The 18,531-nt window shown below is 40.0% G+C and overlaps 1 protein-coding gene across 2 annotated transcripts in view; it reads right to left on the minus strand.

The window, feature by feature from the left end:
- Window positions 1–6,457: 6,457 nt before the first annotated feature.
- The window catches only part of cdk19 (cyclin dependent kinase 19), a 61,752-nt gene continuing 49,678 nt past the window's right edge, over window positions 6,458–18,531 (minus strand). Inside the window, exons 12-14 of one of the 2 annotated variants that reach the window (XR_009924538.1) lie at window positions 14,143–14,388; window positions 12,654–12,851; window positions 10,986–11,120 (exon numbers count right to left, since the gene is read on the minus strand). Coding sequence is in view for 1 of the 2 variants with exons in the window: in XM_062410859.1 (XP_062266843.1) it covers window positions 10,995–11,120; window positions 14,143–14,388 (372 nt within the window). In the remaining variant the exon portion in view is untranslated. Of the gene's footprint in view, window positions 11,121–12,653; window positions 12,852–14,142; window positions 14,389–18,531 lie in introns of both variants that reach the window. The other variant, XM_062410859.1, reaches the window with a different exon arrangement.

An 18,531-nucleotide genomic window follows, 5' to 3' on the forward strand; every position in this document is an offset into this window, starting at 1 on the left:
AAATTGGTCAATAGTGACCAGCAGAGGTCCCCACCTGTTATCAAATTCCTCATTGTTTATAATAATGACCAGCTAATTTGAACTTCTAATGGCTATTTTCCTTCTTTGAAAGCTGTAAAATTAGGCCATGGTATATAAATCAATATTCCACAGTAGTATAGATAATCATATATGTAACAGGCATGCTCTTTAGGTTATTTTTATTTAATATTAACAGGCATGCTCTTTAGGTTATTTTTATTTAATATTAACAGCAGAAGGATTGTAACGCATTGTAGCCTCATGAGCAGTGTACAGAGGGAGTTTCATTGTTTCCTAATATTTAATTTATCTATAGCTTTGGGGATGAAAGCAAAAAAAATCAATGTAATATTGAAAAAAACTGACCAGAATGTTGGCAGTTCTATCCCAGTCTTCCTCATCTGCATGCCGAAGTGTCCTTGGGCAAGATACTGAACCCTGAATGGCCCCTCATAGAAAAAAGTGCTGCCAATAGATGCACTGTATGATTATGTGTGTGTGTGAATGGCAAACTGTACAGTAGAGCACTTTGAGTGGTCATCAAGACTAGAAAAACTCTATATAAATACAGACCATTTACCATTTACAAAAGGTACAGAAACATGTACTCAAAATAAATACCTACGTAAATGTTTCAGCCGTAGTGTCTTTATATTGTTGTCAACACAAACCTGTCTATAACACCATTAACTATAAATGTTCTTATTGTTCATCTTTAATTATGTTAAGGTTATGAATACATTAATGATTGATTTGTTTTAGCTCACTCTTTAAAAGTCATTAAAAACAAGGAACTGTGACCTCCTGTTCCCTGTATACTTTAGTGTTTTTTATTCCACACCTCAACAAGTAGCTGTTTTGCCAAATCATATATAGTGTTGTATCCTACACCCAACCAAAGCGGACCAATGATCTCCAGTTTCAATGTGAGCTACATTCTTTGCATGTTCTCAGGCTCTGTGCTATCAGCAGCAGCGATACCTCTTTGCTTAAGCCTCATGAAGCTGCAGGAAGTTTAGGTTTTTCCCTTTTTAAGTGTATTCATTTATTAACTTTAACTGACTTGGCAACCACGTTAGTCTGTAGAATGCTGTTGTGAGATGTACATAGAAATATCACATCTACTTCAGCAACGCTCTGATTGATGTCTGATTGTAACTTTGCTGTCCTGATTAAACGGCAGTTGCAACTGTGAAATACTAAAGCCTTTACCAGAAAAATCTGATTGAAAAAGAGTTTCCATCAGACAAATGAATAAGTAAGCTGCCAGGAGGATAAGCTGCATAGTTTCATGAAAACTTGCAAAATAAAAGAATGGATCATAAAAGTTAAAAAAAAAGATATTAACACAATATTAAATCAACTGATGGTATCGTTCAACACTAATTCATGTTTGAATATCTGTAGAAATACTGTACTGAACTTAAGCTAAGACTCAGTTGGATGTAAGAGATAAAAACACAATCAGCATGGGCCTGTTTTGGGCAGGGTGGTAACTGAAATGTCAAGGTCTGTGGAGTGTAAGCCTCAAGTTGTGGTTGGAGGCTGCTCTGAGAGCAGACTGGGAGTGAGTGGGGAGATGGCAGAGCTCCAGATGCAGATCTCCTACCCATAAGGTCAAACTGACAGTGTGGATGGGTCCAGTACTTTCCCACTAGAAATAGGGTGAATAGAAAGGACCCGTCTATTGTGGCAGGGCTAAAATGGCTGCTATTGTTGCTGATGAATGGCTGATAGAACATTAGAAAAAAAATTCCCTGTATGCCCCATTCATGTGAAGTTCAGCCAGAGTGACCATCAGGGTTTGGGTCACCTCTCCTACTGAGGGTCCTCTTCCCTGATTGTTTTTGGAGGTAGAGGGGTCTTTCCCATAGTTTCTCTCTGGGATTAAATTCATGTGTTGGAGTCATTTTGTTTATTTAAACGCAATAGCATATTTCATATGAAAAGCATAGACTCAAAGTGCTTTAAGATAGAAAACAAACAAAAGAAGAATCAACTGCAAGAAAATGTCCTTTAAACTGTGCTGCAGTATCATTTACATTACTAAGAAGCACAATGTTTGCTGTTGGGTCAAAGGGAGTAGGAAGAGGTTCAGTCACAGATGAGCAGCTGGTTGGGTTACTCTGACCCAGCTGCTGGTTCATTCATTTTCCTGCTCTTCCATTATCAATCTGTCTGGATCTGTCTCTTGCAGTCAGAGTTTTAAACACACAGTGATGATGAGCAGGATTCCATGGAATGCAAATTTGAGCATTTCACCTATATTTTGTGTTGACAGCATACTCTGTAAAAATGTAATCTGGGATCATAGCAGGGTCAGAGTGGGCTTATTCATAACATGTATTAAAAACAGCAATTGATACACACATCAACGGTTATTTATTGATGGCTGTCGGGATTTGAAGAGGATTTCCACAAATAAAATAAACAAAATTACCAACCCTACCTCTAGGGTGACGTTGTCACAAGCTAAACAATTGTTTACTCAATGTGTGGTCTCCTGGCCTCATTGTTCATCTGACTTGAACTGCCTTTATTGAACTTTTTCAATAATTGTGATTAAGATTTCATATCCTTCCGATTTCACTTTTTGTATAGTTTCCTTATTCCTCAAACATCATTTGTGCTAGGCTTAGGTATATTGTATTTTCTTTCGATCACTCTGTTGATCCAGAGAAGTTCAGGACGACCAGCAAGCTGTTGATTTGCGTTTAGCTGAGGGAAGTTAGGGTTAAGTGAACATTACTCTGGTTACCACAGTTTCAAAAGAGATATGTTTTACACAATATACCGGTTTACATGTATATAAAATGCAGACACTGCAGAAGTGACATTTACCCTGCAATCACCAGTCTGCTCCTCAGTAGCTGACCTGAGGAGCCGCACAAACAGTGAAGAAAAAGGGATCGTTCTCCTGTGCTCTCTCCGAGTCATAGGTTTTCTTCAAGTGGTGGAAGCAACACTGCAGGCGGGGACGTCAATCTGCTGCGTGTGCTAGAACTCCTGAGGCTGGTGCTAAGTCTCAGCTTGTCTCCACTGGTTTCACTAGTCACACCACCAGCCCTTAAAGAATGTTCTGCTGCATGTAGACTTTACCTGACGCATCTTTTGGAATGTGTTGATGGTGAATCTACTATTATCCAACTTTTTTTTATATTCCTGTGTCAAACTATTGCTGCCCTATCAATAAATGCTGTGAAAAGACATTACATTTAGGCCATGACTATATTTCAAACTTGTGCTCGAACACATGCCACATTATGAATGATGCTCATTCATAATGTTGCATTTGATTAGAAAAAGTAGGGCTGTCTTAAAAAAAAAATATATAGTGTTGTTAAGAAAAGATAAATATATATATTATTTTATATGTGTGTGTGTTCCATGTTCCTTAAGTTGACAGGTCTGGAGGACTCAGAAGGTGGCTGCCTCATTGTAAAGAAACCATCACCCTTGGGAAACATCAAGTGGTAAAAACGGAGCTGCAACACTTCCAACAACTACTGTATGAATGAATGTGTTAGAGAAGAGTTTTTTTATTATAGGGGATATAAAATAAATATAAATGTATTTCTCATTTAACAGTCATTTGTACAGTGAAAGTTTGCAAAAAGCAACTGAATAGATGTTTTATTTTTTTATATTCCGAGTTAAATTATTGCTGCCCTATCAATAAATGCTATGAAAAGACAATACATTTAGGCCATGACTATGTTTCAAACTTGTGCTCGAACACATGCCACCTGTATACATACGCACGCACACATCGCAGAAACTGAGCTTTGCAGATGGAGTGTCAGTCTGTCTCTACAAACTGTAAGGAGGGGGACAATAAGTGCTTTTGTTCTCTATACATTTCTATTAAAAGGAAGGAAATGTGAGAGGGAAGAGAAAATGGTTGAGCAGTACACTAGATTTCCTATAGGAGTGTGCTAATGTATGTCTATCCATATCTACACATACAGGAGCATCATCTGCCTTATAACTCTCAAAGCACTGCCAGAATATTAGTGTCTAAATCCAGACATTAAAAAACATTAAATATATAAGTGCTCAGATCCTCCACATATATTCAGTAACAATAGTGTTTGTGATAAGAATTACTTTAACTCGCTATCAATCAGATTAAATGTTTTATGTGTATCTCATATAACATTAGGTTACAGCTGTTGTTACGGTTTGAGGAAGGTAGATGGACCCTGGAGCAGAGATGTTTAACAAAAAGTGTATTTAATACAAAAAGAGTCTTTAACTAAACAAAAGTACACGTAACTTACACAAGAGGCTCAGGATATCAGGACAGGGCAGGAATGCAGAAAAGGAGAGCATCATGGAATATCCTGAACCAGACGGCACGAGGAACAAGAACCACAAGAACCAGGAAGCAAAACAGACAATCCGACAGAGGACAAGGGAAAGGACAGAGGCTTAAATACACACAGGGAAGGCAGGGGTAATTGGCCACAGGTGCAACACATGAGGAGTTAGAAAGACAATCACCAAGACAGGAAGTGCAGACAGAAACAACCCAAAAAGAACAGAGACTACAAAATAAAACAGGAAACAGAAAACACAGAGGCTGAAATAAACAAACTAAACTGACAGAACATGACAGCTGTCCTTTCATGGATGGGTAAATTCGAATTTGATCATTTATTCTGTGCAGAGCTCTGTCGCTGGGCTCAAATAACATTTAAGGGTTGTTTCAACCAAAAACACACAAACATTTTCTAACTTGCCCCTGATGGGATCCCTTTATTCAGATAGATGTAGTTTTGCCCAGTTTCTATTGCTGAGATTTATCAATGGTTTTCTATGAACAACCTCCATGTTATTCTGGAGTATGTGCTGTTAAGATGTAAGGAAAGAGGTTTCAATGAAAATGTGTTTACTTTCAAATAGTTTTTAGATTTAATCAACTTGTTAGAAGTAACTTTAGTGCCTCCCATTAATATTATGTAATGATACCTACCTGTGGACAATTCAAAGTAACAGTGATACTGTTTCTTCAAATTGATATAGCTGTTTTATTCATTTTGTTTAGAAACATTATAACACAACACACAACTGAGACAACGAGGTAAAGCTATTAAACTGGACGAAGAGGATGGCTGTAGACACGTCAGGAGGACATTTTAATCCAATGCTAGAGACGATCTTTGAAGAGTGTCAGAAGTTATCATCTCTCCCACAACCACTTATTGCAATCATCGAGATGTAGCTGAAAGCTCCAGAGAGCCGAGTTGAGATATGTGCTGATTACACAATGAGAAAATAAACTACCTACAACATTGTTAACCTGAACTCTTTTCCTGGCGAGGGTGTAGACAGTAAATGTTAACAGCCTAAGCTTGTATTAAATTAAAGACGCCACTTACTAGCATGTTGGAACCTTTATATTGTTTACATAGTTTCCCGCTTCTTCCCATCCTTTAAACTTAAAGGTTATTCTACACAGTTCCACATCATACTATATATGCTGCTGATAGGATATTGTTTACCAACTGTATATTTTATGTGTGTATGATTTTATAAACACTTGAGCTAAATTAATCCTGACATGTTTCGCTGCACAGAATTAAAGCTTAAAAGGACACATTTGCAGCCAATATGTTCATTTCAGGACAATGATGCCCATTCATAATGTTGCATTTGATTAGAAAAAGTAGGGCTGTCTTAAAAAAATATATAGTGTTGTTAAGAAAAGATAAATATATATATTATTTTATATGTGTGTGTGTTCCATGTTCCTTAAGTTGACAGGTCTGGAGGACTCAGAAGGTGGCTGCCTCATTGTAAAGAAACCATCACCCTTGGGAAACATCAAGTGGTAAAAACGGAGCTGCAACACTTCCAACAACTACTGTATGAATGAATGTGTTAGAGACAAGAGTTTTTTTATTATAGGGGATATAAAATAAATATAAATGTATTTCTCATTTAACAGTCATTTGTACAGTGAAAGTTTGCAAAAAGCAACTGAATAGATGTTTTATTTTTTTATATTCCGAGTTAAATTATTGCTGCCCTATCAATAAATGCTATGAAAAGACAATACATTTAGGCCATGTCGATATTTCAAACTTGTGCTCGAACACATCCGCCTGTATACATACATACGCACGCACGCACACACACACACATCGCAGAAACTGAGCTTTGCAGATGGAGTGTCAGTCTGTCTGTACAAACTGTAAGGAGGGGGACAATAAGTGCATTTGTTCTCTATAGGATAAAGACAGGCACATGCATTTCTATTGAAAGGAAGGAAATGTGAGAGGGAAGAGAAAATGGTTGAGCAGTGCACTAGTTTTCCTAGAGGAGTGTGCTAATTTATGTCTGTCAATATCTACACATACAAGAGCATCATCTGCCTTATAACTCTCAAAGCACTGCCAGAATATTAGTGTCTAAATCAAGACATTAAAAAACATTAAATATATAATTTTATTTGACCACTAAATATTTGAGCAACAACAGTGCATTAAAAGACAATTCTTCTCTCAATGTCTTAATGAAAAATTCTTAAAATGTGTTTTTATGTACAGCATTTCAAAATCATACGATTTACTGCGTGTGTGAGAACAATATCTATCAGAAAGAACATGAGATAATCCTCCGTCAGGATTTTTTGCAGTCTACCTGCAACAAGGTGGGACACGATAATGTGAAACAAAACACCGATATATATCTGCTAGCATCATCGACATTGTGTAAATAATAATATGCTACATAGTAAAAACCCAAAGAGCGGACAAAGGAGATGGCAAATTACAAAAATATATACACACAATCTTACAAAAACAAATAATCGAGTGAAAAAGGCACCATCCACACAAATAAAAAACGTGGATAATTATCATTCCTGTAGAAACAGTGATTTTGTGGAATATGTGCTTTAAACAGAGCTGATCCAAAACAACGTCATCTTCATCCTACTGTACATCGAGGAAGCATCAAAACATTCAGTAAGGAGACATGCTTTCATGTGACCATAGAGACATGAGATAAAAAGACATATGGTCTGGTGATGTCCGGTTTGTCTGAGAGAGGTCCCTTTCTATAGCTACTATAGTTAAGGCAGAGGACATAAAAAAATGTTTTTTTTACAAAGATGTATGGAAATAATAAATACGATTGTATATTATTCATATATATATATATTTTACAATGGTTCATTTAGAGAATATTTAAAAATGCTGTGAGGAAAAGTACATAAGTGAGTGTTGTCTTGAACTACTAATTGCAGTATTACTCAGGAAATGAATACAACCATCAAAATATAACAAAGCCTGTCAACTGCCAAAACCTAAGCACAGGTGAAAGCTTTACACTGGGATTTACTCTGATTTTTGCATAGGAGTTGTTCGAGAGCAATTTGTCCGACAGAGCCGTGAGCTCAATAATACTTGTGACACCTCGTTTGAGCTGATAGAGAACATTTACAACTAAGTGTCTGAATGTATCCTCACTGAGTGACTTCAAACAAACACACTAAAGGTAGGGGAAAACCTTCGGATAGCAGCTGGTTTTAAATCCCCATCAAATGTGTGTCAATGGGTCGTGTTCACCTGGGTGTGTCCGCTAGACCCTCGCATCACAGGAGTGAAAACAATGAAACAACAAGTTTACACGTACATTTCATTACCTGGAGTTTGTCCTTAAAGCTGCACTAATAGATATTTTTACAATGACAATGGATCACATTACTTTGTGGAATGTGAAAGGTGCCTGGTCATCGAAGAAGCCAAAGAAAATGTTCAACTGACGCTGCACTGTTGGGCATGTTTGTCCCTTTTAGCCCATTGGTTTTGAAGCCTGCCACTCTCGTCACCTTAATTTACAGTCATAGGCAAATAAGTGTCAGATGAAGAAGCAGAGGAGACCAAACCAGAGCTAAAAGAAGACTTGTGTTCAGCTGGCCAGAGAAGGAACCGTTTAAAAATACGTACCAACTTTATAGAGAGCCAAGTGAAGCTGCCTACATAGTAGACATTTAAAGAAGTTATGATTGATAGTATCCATACTGGGACATTTGCATTTGAGGTTCCTGCTCTAATAACAAGTGCTGTAGGACTCTTTTATCTTATAATAATTATAGTGAACCCAGGAACACAACTACATATTTTAGAAATAACACAAGCTGCAGGAGAAGAGTTGAACCTGGAGCTGGACTTTGGAATTAAGCTGTTCAGAACAAAGTAAAAGGGTTGGATGTAAATCCTTGAAGTTCATCAGTACTGATCTCAGATGTTTTTTTGCCGAAAGTGAAAAAAAAGATGTCTGTCATTGTACAGAATTGACAGAGTTTGGATGGGAGAGACTCCAACCTGTGACATTAAAAGTAACTGAGCCACATGGCATCTGCAAAGAACGACACAGTGTAGAGAATCGGAGGAGTCACCGAAGAGATTTTGCATCACACTCATCAATGCATGGGAAAAAAAAGCCATATCAAGTTATTTTAAGCGATGAGATCCCATAAAAATAACCATTGTCTGACTGAGGGCGAGGCCGGCGGCTTCTTTCCATCTGTACAAATTAATGGAATTCTGGTCATAACATTAACATCAGTTTGATAATAAAACTGCGTTTTCTGATGAAGAATGCTTTACTCTGGGTTGTACATTTAAAGTTTGACCAACGACAGAGGTCCAGTTCTGTCTTCAGCCAAAGGATGTCAGTGTTTCCCACTGCCGCCGACACGTCTGAAAAAAACATCCTCCCCCTCCCTCCAAATCCTACAGTGTACACGTCTATTCTGCTGGAGAACATACAGGAGCAGAAACAGTTGATTCACTGGGTGCGTTCTTTACTACAGCCTGCTCTGTGGCCGGTCATGTGACTGGGCAGGGCCAGTGAGGATGGAGCAAACTATGGGGAATCAATAGTGTGAAGCAAATATGCTGCGTGGTAATGACACATTTGTAAAAATATAAAGTAAATATGTGTTAATAACAAAATGTAGTATCCCAACATAAATTGTACAGTGGCCCATTTCATAGTGTAATATATAGAATACAATGAATAAGTATTTCTAATGGTGTATGATAATCTCTGTAGCATTTTAACATGGTTGTGGTGCAGCTCATATGAAGTACTTCACATAGTTCAATCTCTAACATTGCCTCAATCTTCCAAATACAATTCTGACTATAGCTGTTTCCTAAAACCCTTATTTTCATATTTCTCTACTGTAAATGACGTCATACCATTTGAACCTGAGTCTGAACTTTTGAAAGATAAAACTTGATTTAAAAAAAATTATAATTAGCATCAGAAGCTCTTAATTAAATGAAAAGTAGCATGAAAGGAACTATAAGTAGTATAAGTGAATTATTTATATATTTTGGGATATTTTGACAAATTTGCCAGTGTACATGTTATATTCCTGCCTATTTTTTGGCAAAGTACTGTCTTCCAGTTTTTAATATTTTCTGTACAGATTAAACAAACACAATATCAAGTGTTTATCAGCTGAAGAAGCACTCGCAGGGGGATCTTGTCACCTTAAGACAAAGCCAGGTTAGCTGTTTCCCTTTGATCAGTCTTTGTGCTAAGCTAGCTGGCTGCTGGTGTTTTTGTTAACATTTAGGATACAGAAATGTACTTAGTAACATGTATGAGTGTGTATAAAGGAATGATAAAAAAAGGACAAACTAGATAAGAATTCTTGCTGTAGGCGCAGCGCACATTGATGACCTCTGGCTTGTATTAAAAAACACACCCACTGTCTTTAAATGTTCCCAGTCTCTGTGAAACTACGGCTCAGTGCTCGGCCAGAGGGTCGGAGTGGAAAAGGCGACTAACCTCACCCCACATTTGTTCCAGCTTTTTGCAGATTGGTTCAGCAGCAATTCTAGTAAGTAAAAGGATAAACAACATAAAACAGCATACTGCTGTGTGCGCACACAGACACACACACACACACAGGGCAACAATGATAATAATAATAGAACCTTAAAAAAACAATCTGACATCAAGCAGAAACAGTCTCAAGAAGCATATAGGGGGCTTTACTGTTAGCTGCCCTGTGCGTTTATGTGCACATTCGTGTTCACAAACCTTGGGAGTCTTTAGGGTCCATGATGAGATGGGTGTCACAACAAAGTGTCCTTGAACAGCTCTGCTGACCACAGACAAATGGTGTCCAACCCCCTGAAAACGCTGTGGCAGTCAGAGGACATGAAGCCTGGCTGTCCGAGAATTCTAATCTCTACATGTAGTGGATGTAGTAAGTCAGAATAGACAGAACTGTGTACTAATCTTACTTTCCAAATCCAGATCTAGATAGAGAGAATTCTAAATACAGAAATGCTATAATAAGATGAAGTTAAATTGCGCATTTATTATTTCCCTGCAATAGCAACAGCTAAAAAGCTGATTATTCTCTGTGTAGAAACATTAACTCCTTCTTAAAAGGCTTAGCCTTTCTTTTTATTATCCAAAGTTATAGTACACTAGAGATGACAGGATGAAAGGCCCTCTCCTCCCGTGTGTCATTTCATCTGATAGTTTCCATATGTAACAATATGTACAATGACATCAACTATCAAGGTAAACTTGAAAACTCTAGCAAACAAGCGAGAAAAAAAATCGAATAAAAAAAAAGGTGCTAGATAATGTACATATATACATATATATATATATATATGAACACATCTGCGGTTCATCCTCGTGAGGAGCATTGTGTTTGTAAGTTCCATGGTTCTGAGTCTCTGTGTGTGATGCCTTCACATCTATGTTTGTTTGCCTTTATGTATAAGTGATGCTGAAGGCTGTCGGGTAAGAGGTCAGAGACAAGGGAGGGTTGAAAAGGAGGTTGGCTGACTTGGAATGATTAATGCAAAGAGCGAGGTCCGACAAGGAAGCGTGAGCCGAGGGCATCGGCTGACGTCTGCTGAGGTTGTTGAGGGTGTCTGGAGGAGGAGGAACAGACTCCTCTTCTGGTTTACGAGTTTCTGGGAGCCTCAGTAACGGTGTGTTTGGTGGGTGTACTGGGAGCTCTGCTGGGATGACGATGAGTATCCCATGGTGCTCTGGGGCTGGGTGGAACCTTGGACGTTGCTCTGGTAACCAAGACGGGAGCCGGAGTGCTGATAGAGAGGCAGAGAGAAGGATGGAAAGAAAACATAGCAGTGAGCAGCTCGATCCAAGCGACACATTACATCTCATGTCTGACATGTGCGTGTGTGTAGTCAATATAATGTGGTTTTGAACAGGTTGACAGAGCGTCAAATGCAGTGGTTCCAAAACAAGGGGGTCATAATACACAGGGTGGGGAGGAGTCATATAACATTTAAAAATATATATGTTTTATTAATAGCTATGAAAGACAAAAATAGTACATCAAGTAAAAATAAAATCATGCTAGCAAAACTATTACAGCAGCTTTCTGATTGTATTTATCCCCAAATGAGGAGAGGTGGACTGGGGTAGTGGCATTGGTTGAAGCAGGTCAACAACAGCGCCACAAGAAGAAATTTAATGGCTTTGATTAGATTCTCCTAATGAGGAATCTAATACTCCCTAATTTAAGTATTTGTGCTTTTTGGTGGAATCCTTTGTCACCAGCATTTGGCCACCGACTCTGGGCAGCTCATCACATACTGACTTCGGCTCTAAACAAGTAAAACCACTGTCGATTTTAACATCAAACTCTTGTAAGAAAGTAATGCACTTAAGATTTGCATTTCATGTTACTTCATGCGCCTTTTGTAATGCACTACACTGCAAAGGGAAATACTTTAATTTAAGTATTAATTTAATATCTACAATTATAATAGCTATCCTTTTTTTTTCAGTACTATGGGAATTGCAGGTCAAGTGTTTAGGAGCTTGACCCACACTATGTGAAAAAAATTTGAATATCTTGGCCATTGCTGCTTTGAGTTCTTTTTCCTCACCTGGTCCCCAATTTGATGCTCTCATTTAAGGAATAACAGCAACAGTTCAGGCCAGGACCAGATCCATTAACTCACAGATAGAAACTGCTTGTAAGGAATAGGCACTTCAGGTCTACACTTCAGGTGCAACAATGCATCCTTCAGGAGAATGATTGGAGTGGTGCATGGTGGGATAGTCTGTGGGCTAGTGGGATGTGGGATCAATGACGGTAAATGTAGGACGCTGACAGTGACGCACAGTCAGACAGCTAGCCACCCTTCTGGTAGGCCAGGCCACTCAACTGATTTATTTTTACATCTGCTGAAGCCTGACAGTGACCAGCTGTCTCACATGCAGCCTCAGCCCTTGCTAAATACACTCAGTCTGCAGTTTATTAGGAACACTTAGCTAAAACAAATGCTGTCCTGCCAGAAACCCTTCCTTCATAATGAACACAATGTTTATATATGTTTTTAATAAGGCATTGGTTGAATTGCATTATGTGCTTCTCTTATTTACATTACAGTCACATTCACTGAACTAAAACATCCATCTGTCCATAGAATGAATCATAATTCAAAAGCAACACAATCTGCAGCCTCCACAATGGCCATAATGTTTAATGGCATCTCTGTGACACTATTTCAACACAGGAAGACAGGACTTACTGCAAGATGAGTTTCAGATAGGTGTTCCCAGTAACCCAACAGCTGAGTGTTTATCTCTAGATGTGCTATACATACTTGTAGTGTCACCCCATGTGGCTTCGCTGAGAGAGCACGGTCGGACAGGCCGGACAGGTCAAACCAGTCACCTCTATCACACTGAACCGCTCTGTGCAGTGCTTACTGACACATGCTTCCCCCGTCGTTGCCCTCATTTCATCACACTCTCCCCCACTCAGAAATCTCCCCCTCTCTGGCCTCGTGATAGAACTCGAGCTGAAGATAAAACAGACACCAGGGCCGGGAACAAGAGCGAGTAGGCACCTCAGTGATTTGCTGTCAGGACTATGTGGAATGTACAGTCAGCAGGCAAACACACTCACTCACCCGCGGGCGAGCGCACACTCACACACACATCTGATTGACTGCTGACTCCGCCAAACTGTGGCACTTTATTGTTTTATCATTATTTTATGTATTACATATCTGAAAAAGTGTAATATGTATTCGGTTCCTATGCACCCGAGTTTGAAAACAATACATTCTAATAATAATAATATTATTATTTTCTATCTTATCTTTCGGGTTAATCTTCTTGAAATAAACAAAGAGCTTGAATAAGCAACACTTATTAACTGAATATATATTCAATAATGGGTGTCTTTGTATAAAGCTGTATAGAGCCAACAGCGAACAAGGAATGACAGAACTAAATAAGAATTGTGAAGTGGTGTTGGACATATTTTTGGCTCCTTGCTGCAGGGGTTGTATTTGCTTCTTCTAACTCCCAAAAAGAATCAAGAAAATATGAATTTTGAGTGCTCAAACATTTGCATGTAACTGTGGATTCAATCATAATTTGGATTTGTCTGATTTATGGCCATTCTGATGAATGATATGACTAAAAGATTTACACACTTCATAAAATGTATTAAATAAAACTCATTTGCAATATAATCCACAATATTTCACAGCATCATAGATAACGTGGTTTATTTACACGCCATTTTTGCAGACGTATTTTAAAGGGTCAGTCAGTCAGAGTGAACAGAGTGAGATCGGAGCTGTGACAGAGGACGTACATAGCAGTAAAGTAAAAAACAGTCAAACCTTACACCCCAGCCTGTCCACTCCACTCTGCATCTGCCAATTGGATTGCTGCTCCCTCTCTACGAGCTAATCACTCAACAAAATCACGAATCTTGGCTTCTAAATAGTAGACATTGACATCAGGACAGCAGAAAGTATACACATCTTCCACTGCAGACTAAAAATCTCTTCCGACTATACCTTGAATAAAAACAAAAAAGAGGTAGCACTTTAGTAGCACTTATATGGCACCTACATGTAGCACTTTGTAGTTTGGCTTTCTAGACGAAAATTGTACGTTCTTGATTCCTGTTGTTCTGGGTTTGTACCCTCATGGCTGAATGCACTTATTATAAGTAGTTTTGGATAAAAGTGTCAGCTAAATTAAATGTAATGTAAACAGACAGAAAGAATGTTGACAGAAAGAAATGAGCAACCACTTCCTTCTTGAAGCTGCCAGCATAGAAATCATACTGACCTGGTACTCTGACTGTAACACCCCTGTGCCTGAGGAGGCCCCAGAGGGCCCGATCCGAGGTTTCTTGTTGGGTGGCCCCTGGTCCTGGCCGTGTTGTAAACCCCCACCAGTGGTAACGCCTGTGGCTCCGCCGGTCCCATTTGTTTGACCCGAGCTCTGTTGGGAGGGCCCCTGCTGGGCTGTGGCCTGCTGCTGGTTCTGGGCCTGATTCTGGCCTGTCGCCTGCTGGTGCTGCTGGGTCTGGTTCTGCAGACAGCAACCAGCACAGATGAACAAATATAATAAAGGGGCAGCTGGAGCTGTATGAATGTGTGTCTGAAACGGTGTGAATGCTACAATGCACCTTTTTATTGCATTTAGTTTTTCCAGTATTACTATAACTTAGACAAAGTGTTGGAGAGGAAATCGGATTAAAACCCCCAAAATAAGTATCTGAAGTAATTTTGGTTACTTGCTCAAATGTGCATGAGGGAGCTTATACATGCACTAATGCATCAGATTGACACAGTTTTGATAATGATGTTACTTGTTTCCTATGTGTGTGTGCAAAGGAAAAGCAAGCATATACATTAAACACATTTGTTGGAGCTCTAGGATTCACACTGTGAGTTCTGGTGAGTAACACTGAACGTAAACATAGCTTTTAAATTATTTACTTAACAGGACAGTTAAGCATTAATGGAGGAGAGTGAGCAGGGAAGACAAACGGCCGGTTCAGAACCTATGGCTGCTAATGCGGGACTCAAGCCTCTGAACAAGGGGCACCGATTGAGAATAAGAAAACATTGTTTACAGGGCTTATGTATGATGGCCACACCCATACTGGTGTGTTAGAGAAACATTTGGTCACGTCTAGAAGGGCCCAATTCCTCTAAGACTGATTTGTTTAACATGTAAAAACCTTATTGAAATGGAAAGATGAAAGGTGCCTTTAGATAATGTATATTAAGATTTGGGGCTAAACTACGGTGGCCCTGAGAGCTCAACGAACAGCAACTTAAGAAAACACATGCAAGTTAAGAAAACACAAGCAAAGTAAGAAAACATCTTCAAATAGTGAAACGCTGTGCAATTAGAGAAACCCGCTGCAAATAGAGAAGAAACGACAACGGAAGTATTTCCAAAAGACAGCCAAAAGTGATGGACACTGCTGCCACAGGAGACACAAAAACGTCCAATACATCATACAAATTCGGTTCCACACAGGGGTCTGCCACCTGCGGCTCTGGAGCCGAATGCGGCTCTTCTCTCCCTCTGCAGTGGCTGTACAGTACAGTGTTGGTCATGTAATGTTTTAAATGATCCTTGTGGTATTTTGACCAAAATATGTTACAGACATTTCATTAAGACCCTAAGGAACCATATCAACTGTGATAAAATGGGTATAATATGTCCCTGTTAAATAAAGTTTAGTTAAATCAAAGATTGTTTCATAAATCTGATTCAATTTGTGCTCATTAAAAGTTAAGAGTAATAAAGGGCTGAAATAAGGGTTAGGCTTTTTAATACATTTAGAGACTATATTACTAACTATATGTATTATATGTACTGTGTTAGGCCATAGAGTGTCATTTTGGGTCATTTTGGTTGGTGGTTTACCCCAGGATTTTGTAAGCGTAAAAACTGTGCCGCGGCTCAAAAAAGGTTGAAAATCACTGATTTAACTAAACTTTATTTAACGGGGACATATTATACCAATTTTATCACAGTTGATATGGTTCCTTATGTTCTTAATGAAATGTCTGTAACATATTTTGGTCAAAATACCACAAGGATCATTTAAAACATGACCTTTTAACCCTGTCTAAAACAGATTGACCTGTTTTGAGTGCCAATAGTTTCTCTCGCCGTTTACCCGCGCTTCATTGATTTTCTTCACTTTGACATTCAGAGCACGGGGCAGAAATCACATCGCGTCAACACCCACCGTGAGCCTTCGCGATGCTTTGTTTTAATTAAACAGTCCGATTCCCCTGGTCTGCCCCAGTTCTAAGTAAGCTGCCAGGCGCCAGCCGAGTTTTCTCAGTTATTCTGCAGTAAAACTACACAAAAATGTGTATGAGCATAGTCAGAGACACCATGAACAGGAATCCACTTGAAGTCACTTATAACCTCTCGAGGAATATTTTTAATCAGCATCTAAATATGGCTAAATTAGGAATACATTAGTTCTTTTTTACAGACTTGCCCTTTAATTTGAAGTAAAAATACATATTTTACATGAACCGATACGCCATGAAGATAAAAATTTAAATAATCAAATGAGAGACTATAACTAAAATATAGTTGTGTTTTCGTTCTTTTTAGGCGCTCTGACTATCTATACCGCTTTACCGTATGAGGCATTAGTAGCCTGACGTTGTCAGACTCACAATTCTAGTCAGAATGTGAGTCTGAGACCGCTCCATTGGGCTCTCATTATGGGGCGTGTTTCAACTGACCAGGAAGTAAAATTCCTCTTCGCTCAATTGGATAGACCTACAACCAATCAGAGCAACGTAGTATGTGACGTATGCTAAGCAACGCATTGTGAGCATGTTTCAGGCTTTAAAGGGTTTCAGGCTTTAGCCTGAAACATGCTTCTGCGACTGCGTCTGCGTCTTTTCACGCCGCTGTGGCGCAAGACTCGTTTTCATTCATGCTTCCCCAACCGTTGCGCGTCTTACAAAGCAATTCCGCGCCAGAACACTAGGCGGAGTAATGCTTTTTGTCGAGACGACCTTAGAGACGCCTTCTTTCTTCTTCGTCGATTGTTTATTTACATAGCCACTGCGGCTCCTCGTATCCTTTTTCTGGCGGACAAATCCGCCAGTCAGTGAGAGGTTATACAAGTGATCATACTATCGGATATCTTCTAACAAGTGCTCTTCTATTTGGTCCATATTCGTTCTTCTAAATCTTCCGTGATTTCTGCCGGTATTATGGGGCATGAAACCGGAAATGCAGCTCCAGAAGGGATGTAGAGCAGACCAATCACAGCCTTGCGGGCTGAGTGAGCTTGCGGAGCTTTGCCGTAAATTTTAGAGAAGGGGGTCGACACCCGTCAGCACGTAAGGAGGGATACATAAGCACGTAAGGGACCCGGAAGGGCTCTTGCGCTTACGGGCCCGTGAAAACGCAGAAGCATGTTTCAGGCTTATTTACTAACGCCGGGTTCACACCGGACGCTTCAGCGCAGCGCCAAGCCTTAAATAACAGCTGGCTCCCATCCACTCACATGTTAAAACTTTGTGCCGGTCACACCGGAGGCTGAAGCACCGCGCAGCCTTGGCGCAGCGCTGTGCTTCAGCCTCCGGTGTGACTGGCACAAAGCCGTGCAGCGATCTACTGGATCAACGGGTGATATTATTAGCGCTGCACGGCGGTTCAGTGTCCGTTGTGAAAAGCCAAGCGCCGGGGCGATAGGGATTAGTGTGTTGCTTTGGCGTCGCCTCCACGTTCACTGTTCCTCTTTCAAAATGAATGCGCTGTCAATGTCTTCTAAAACAGACTCAATGGCAGCATCTACACATCTCAGCTCGCCAGCGGCAGGCATGTTTGTTGAAAACGAATTCAACCCAAGGGCACTTTGATGACGTGGTTGATTACGTTACCGTTGATCATCTGTCAATCATCGTATAAAGCCCGCCCTGACAATCTGATTGGCCCGGTCGGGGCATAATTTTTTCCCAATGGAGCGGATCCAGACCGAACTGCCCGACCAAAAATGTTGTGGGCGGGGCTAAGTTCGTCTGGCATCCAGGCTAAGGCATTAGTAGACGCGCAACAAAAACCAGAGTGGCAGCTGGCTTTCCTCATGACCGCTCACTTTACTGGAGTCCAGAGTCGCCGCCGACCGCCGTACCCGGTCCCCTCCAACACTTCCGCACGGGCGAGGGACACCGCCCCGCAGTCCAAGAGAAAGAAAGCCCCCGCACCACTGACGCCGTGAGGCACCGCGGAAGAGGACCTTCCACCTCAAAAAAACGTTGAGGCGTGCCGCACACCGAGTCTCCGGCGGCCAGGAGAGGAGGGCGACGGCGCGACTGCTCCCCCAGCCGCGGCACGTGCCCAGCAGTTTAACCAGTAAAGTTTAACCAAAAATACCAATGATATCGGTGAAAGTCAAGTTTATTACCGATGTGCAGATGTCGGTAAACAAGGCGAATATCAGCCGCTACTGATGTTCGGCCGACACTTCGGTGCAACACTAGATATTAGATAATTTCCCACGGCACACCTGACGACACTAGTGTGCCGTGGCACACTGGTTGAAAATCACTGCGTTAAATCAAAGATTGTTTCATAAATCTGATTCAATTTGTGCTCATTAAAAGATAAGAGTAATATATCAATCAATCAATCAATCAAATTTTATTTGTATAGCCCATATTCACAAATTACAATTCA

Source organism: Platichthys flesus, chromosome 18 (assembly GCF_949316205.1).
Source record: "Platichthys flesus chromosome 18, fPlaFle2.1, whole genome shotgun sequence".
Lineage (NCBI taxonomy): Eukaryota > Metazoa > Chordata > Actinopteri > Pleuronectiformes > Pleuronectidae > Platichthys > Platichthys flesus.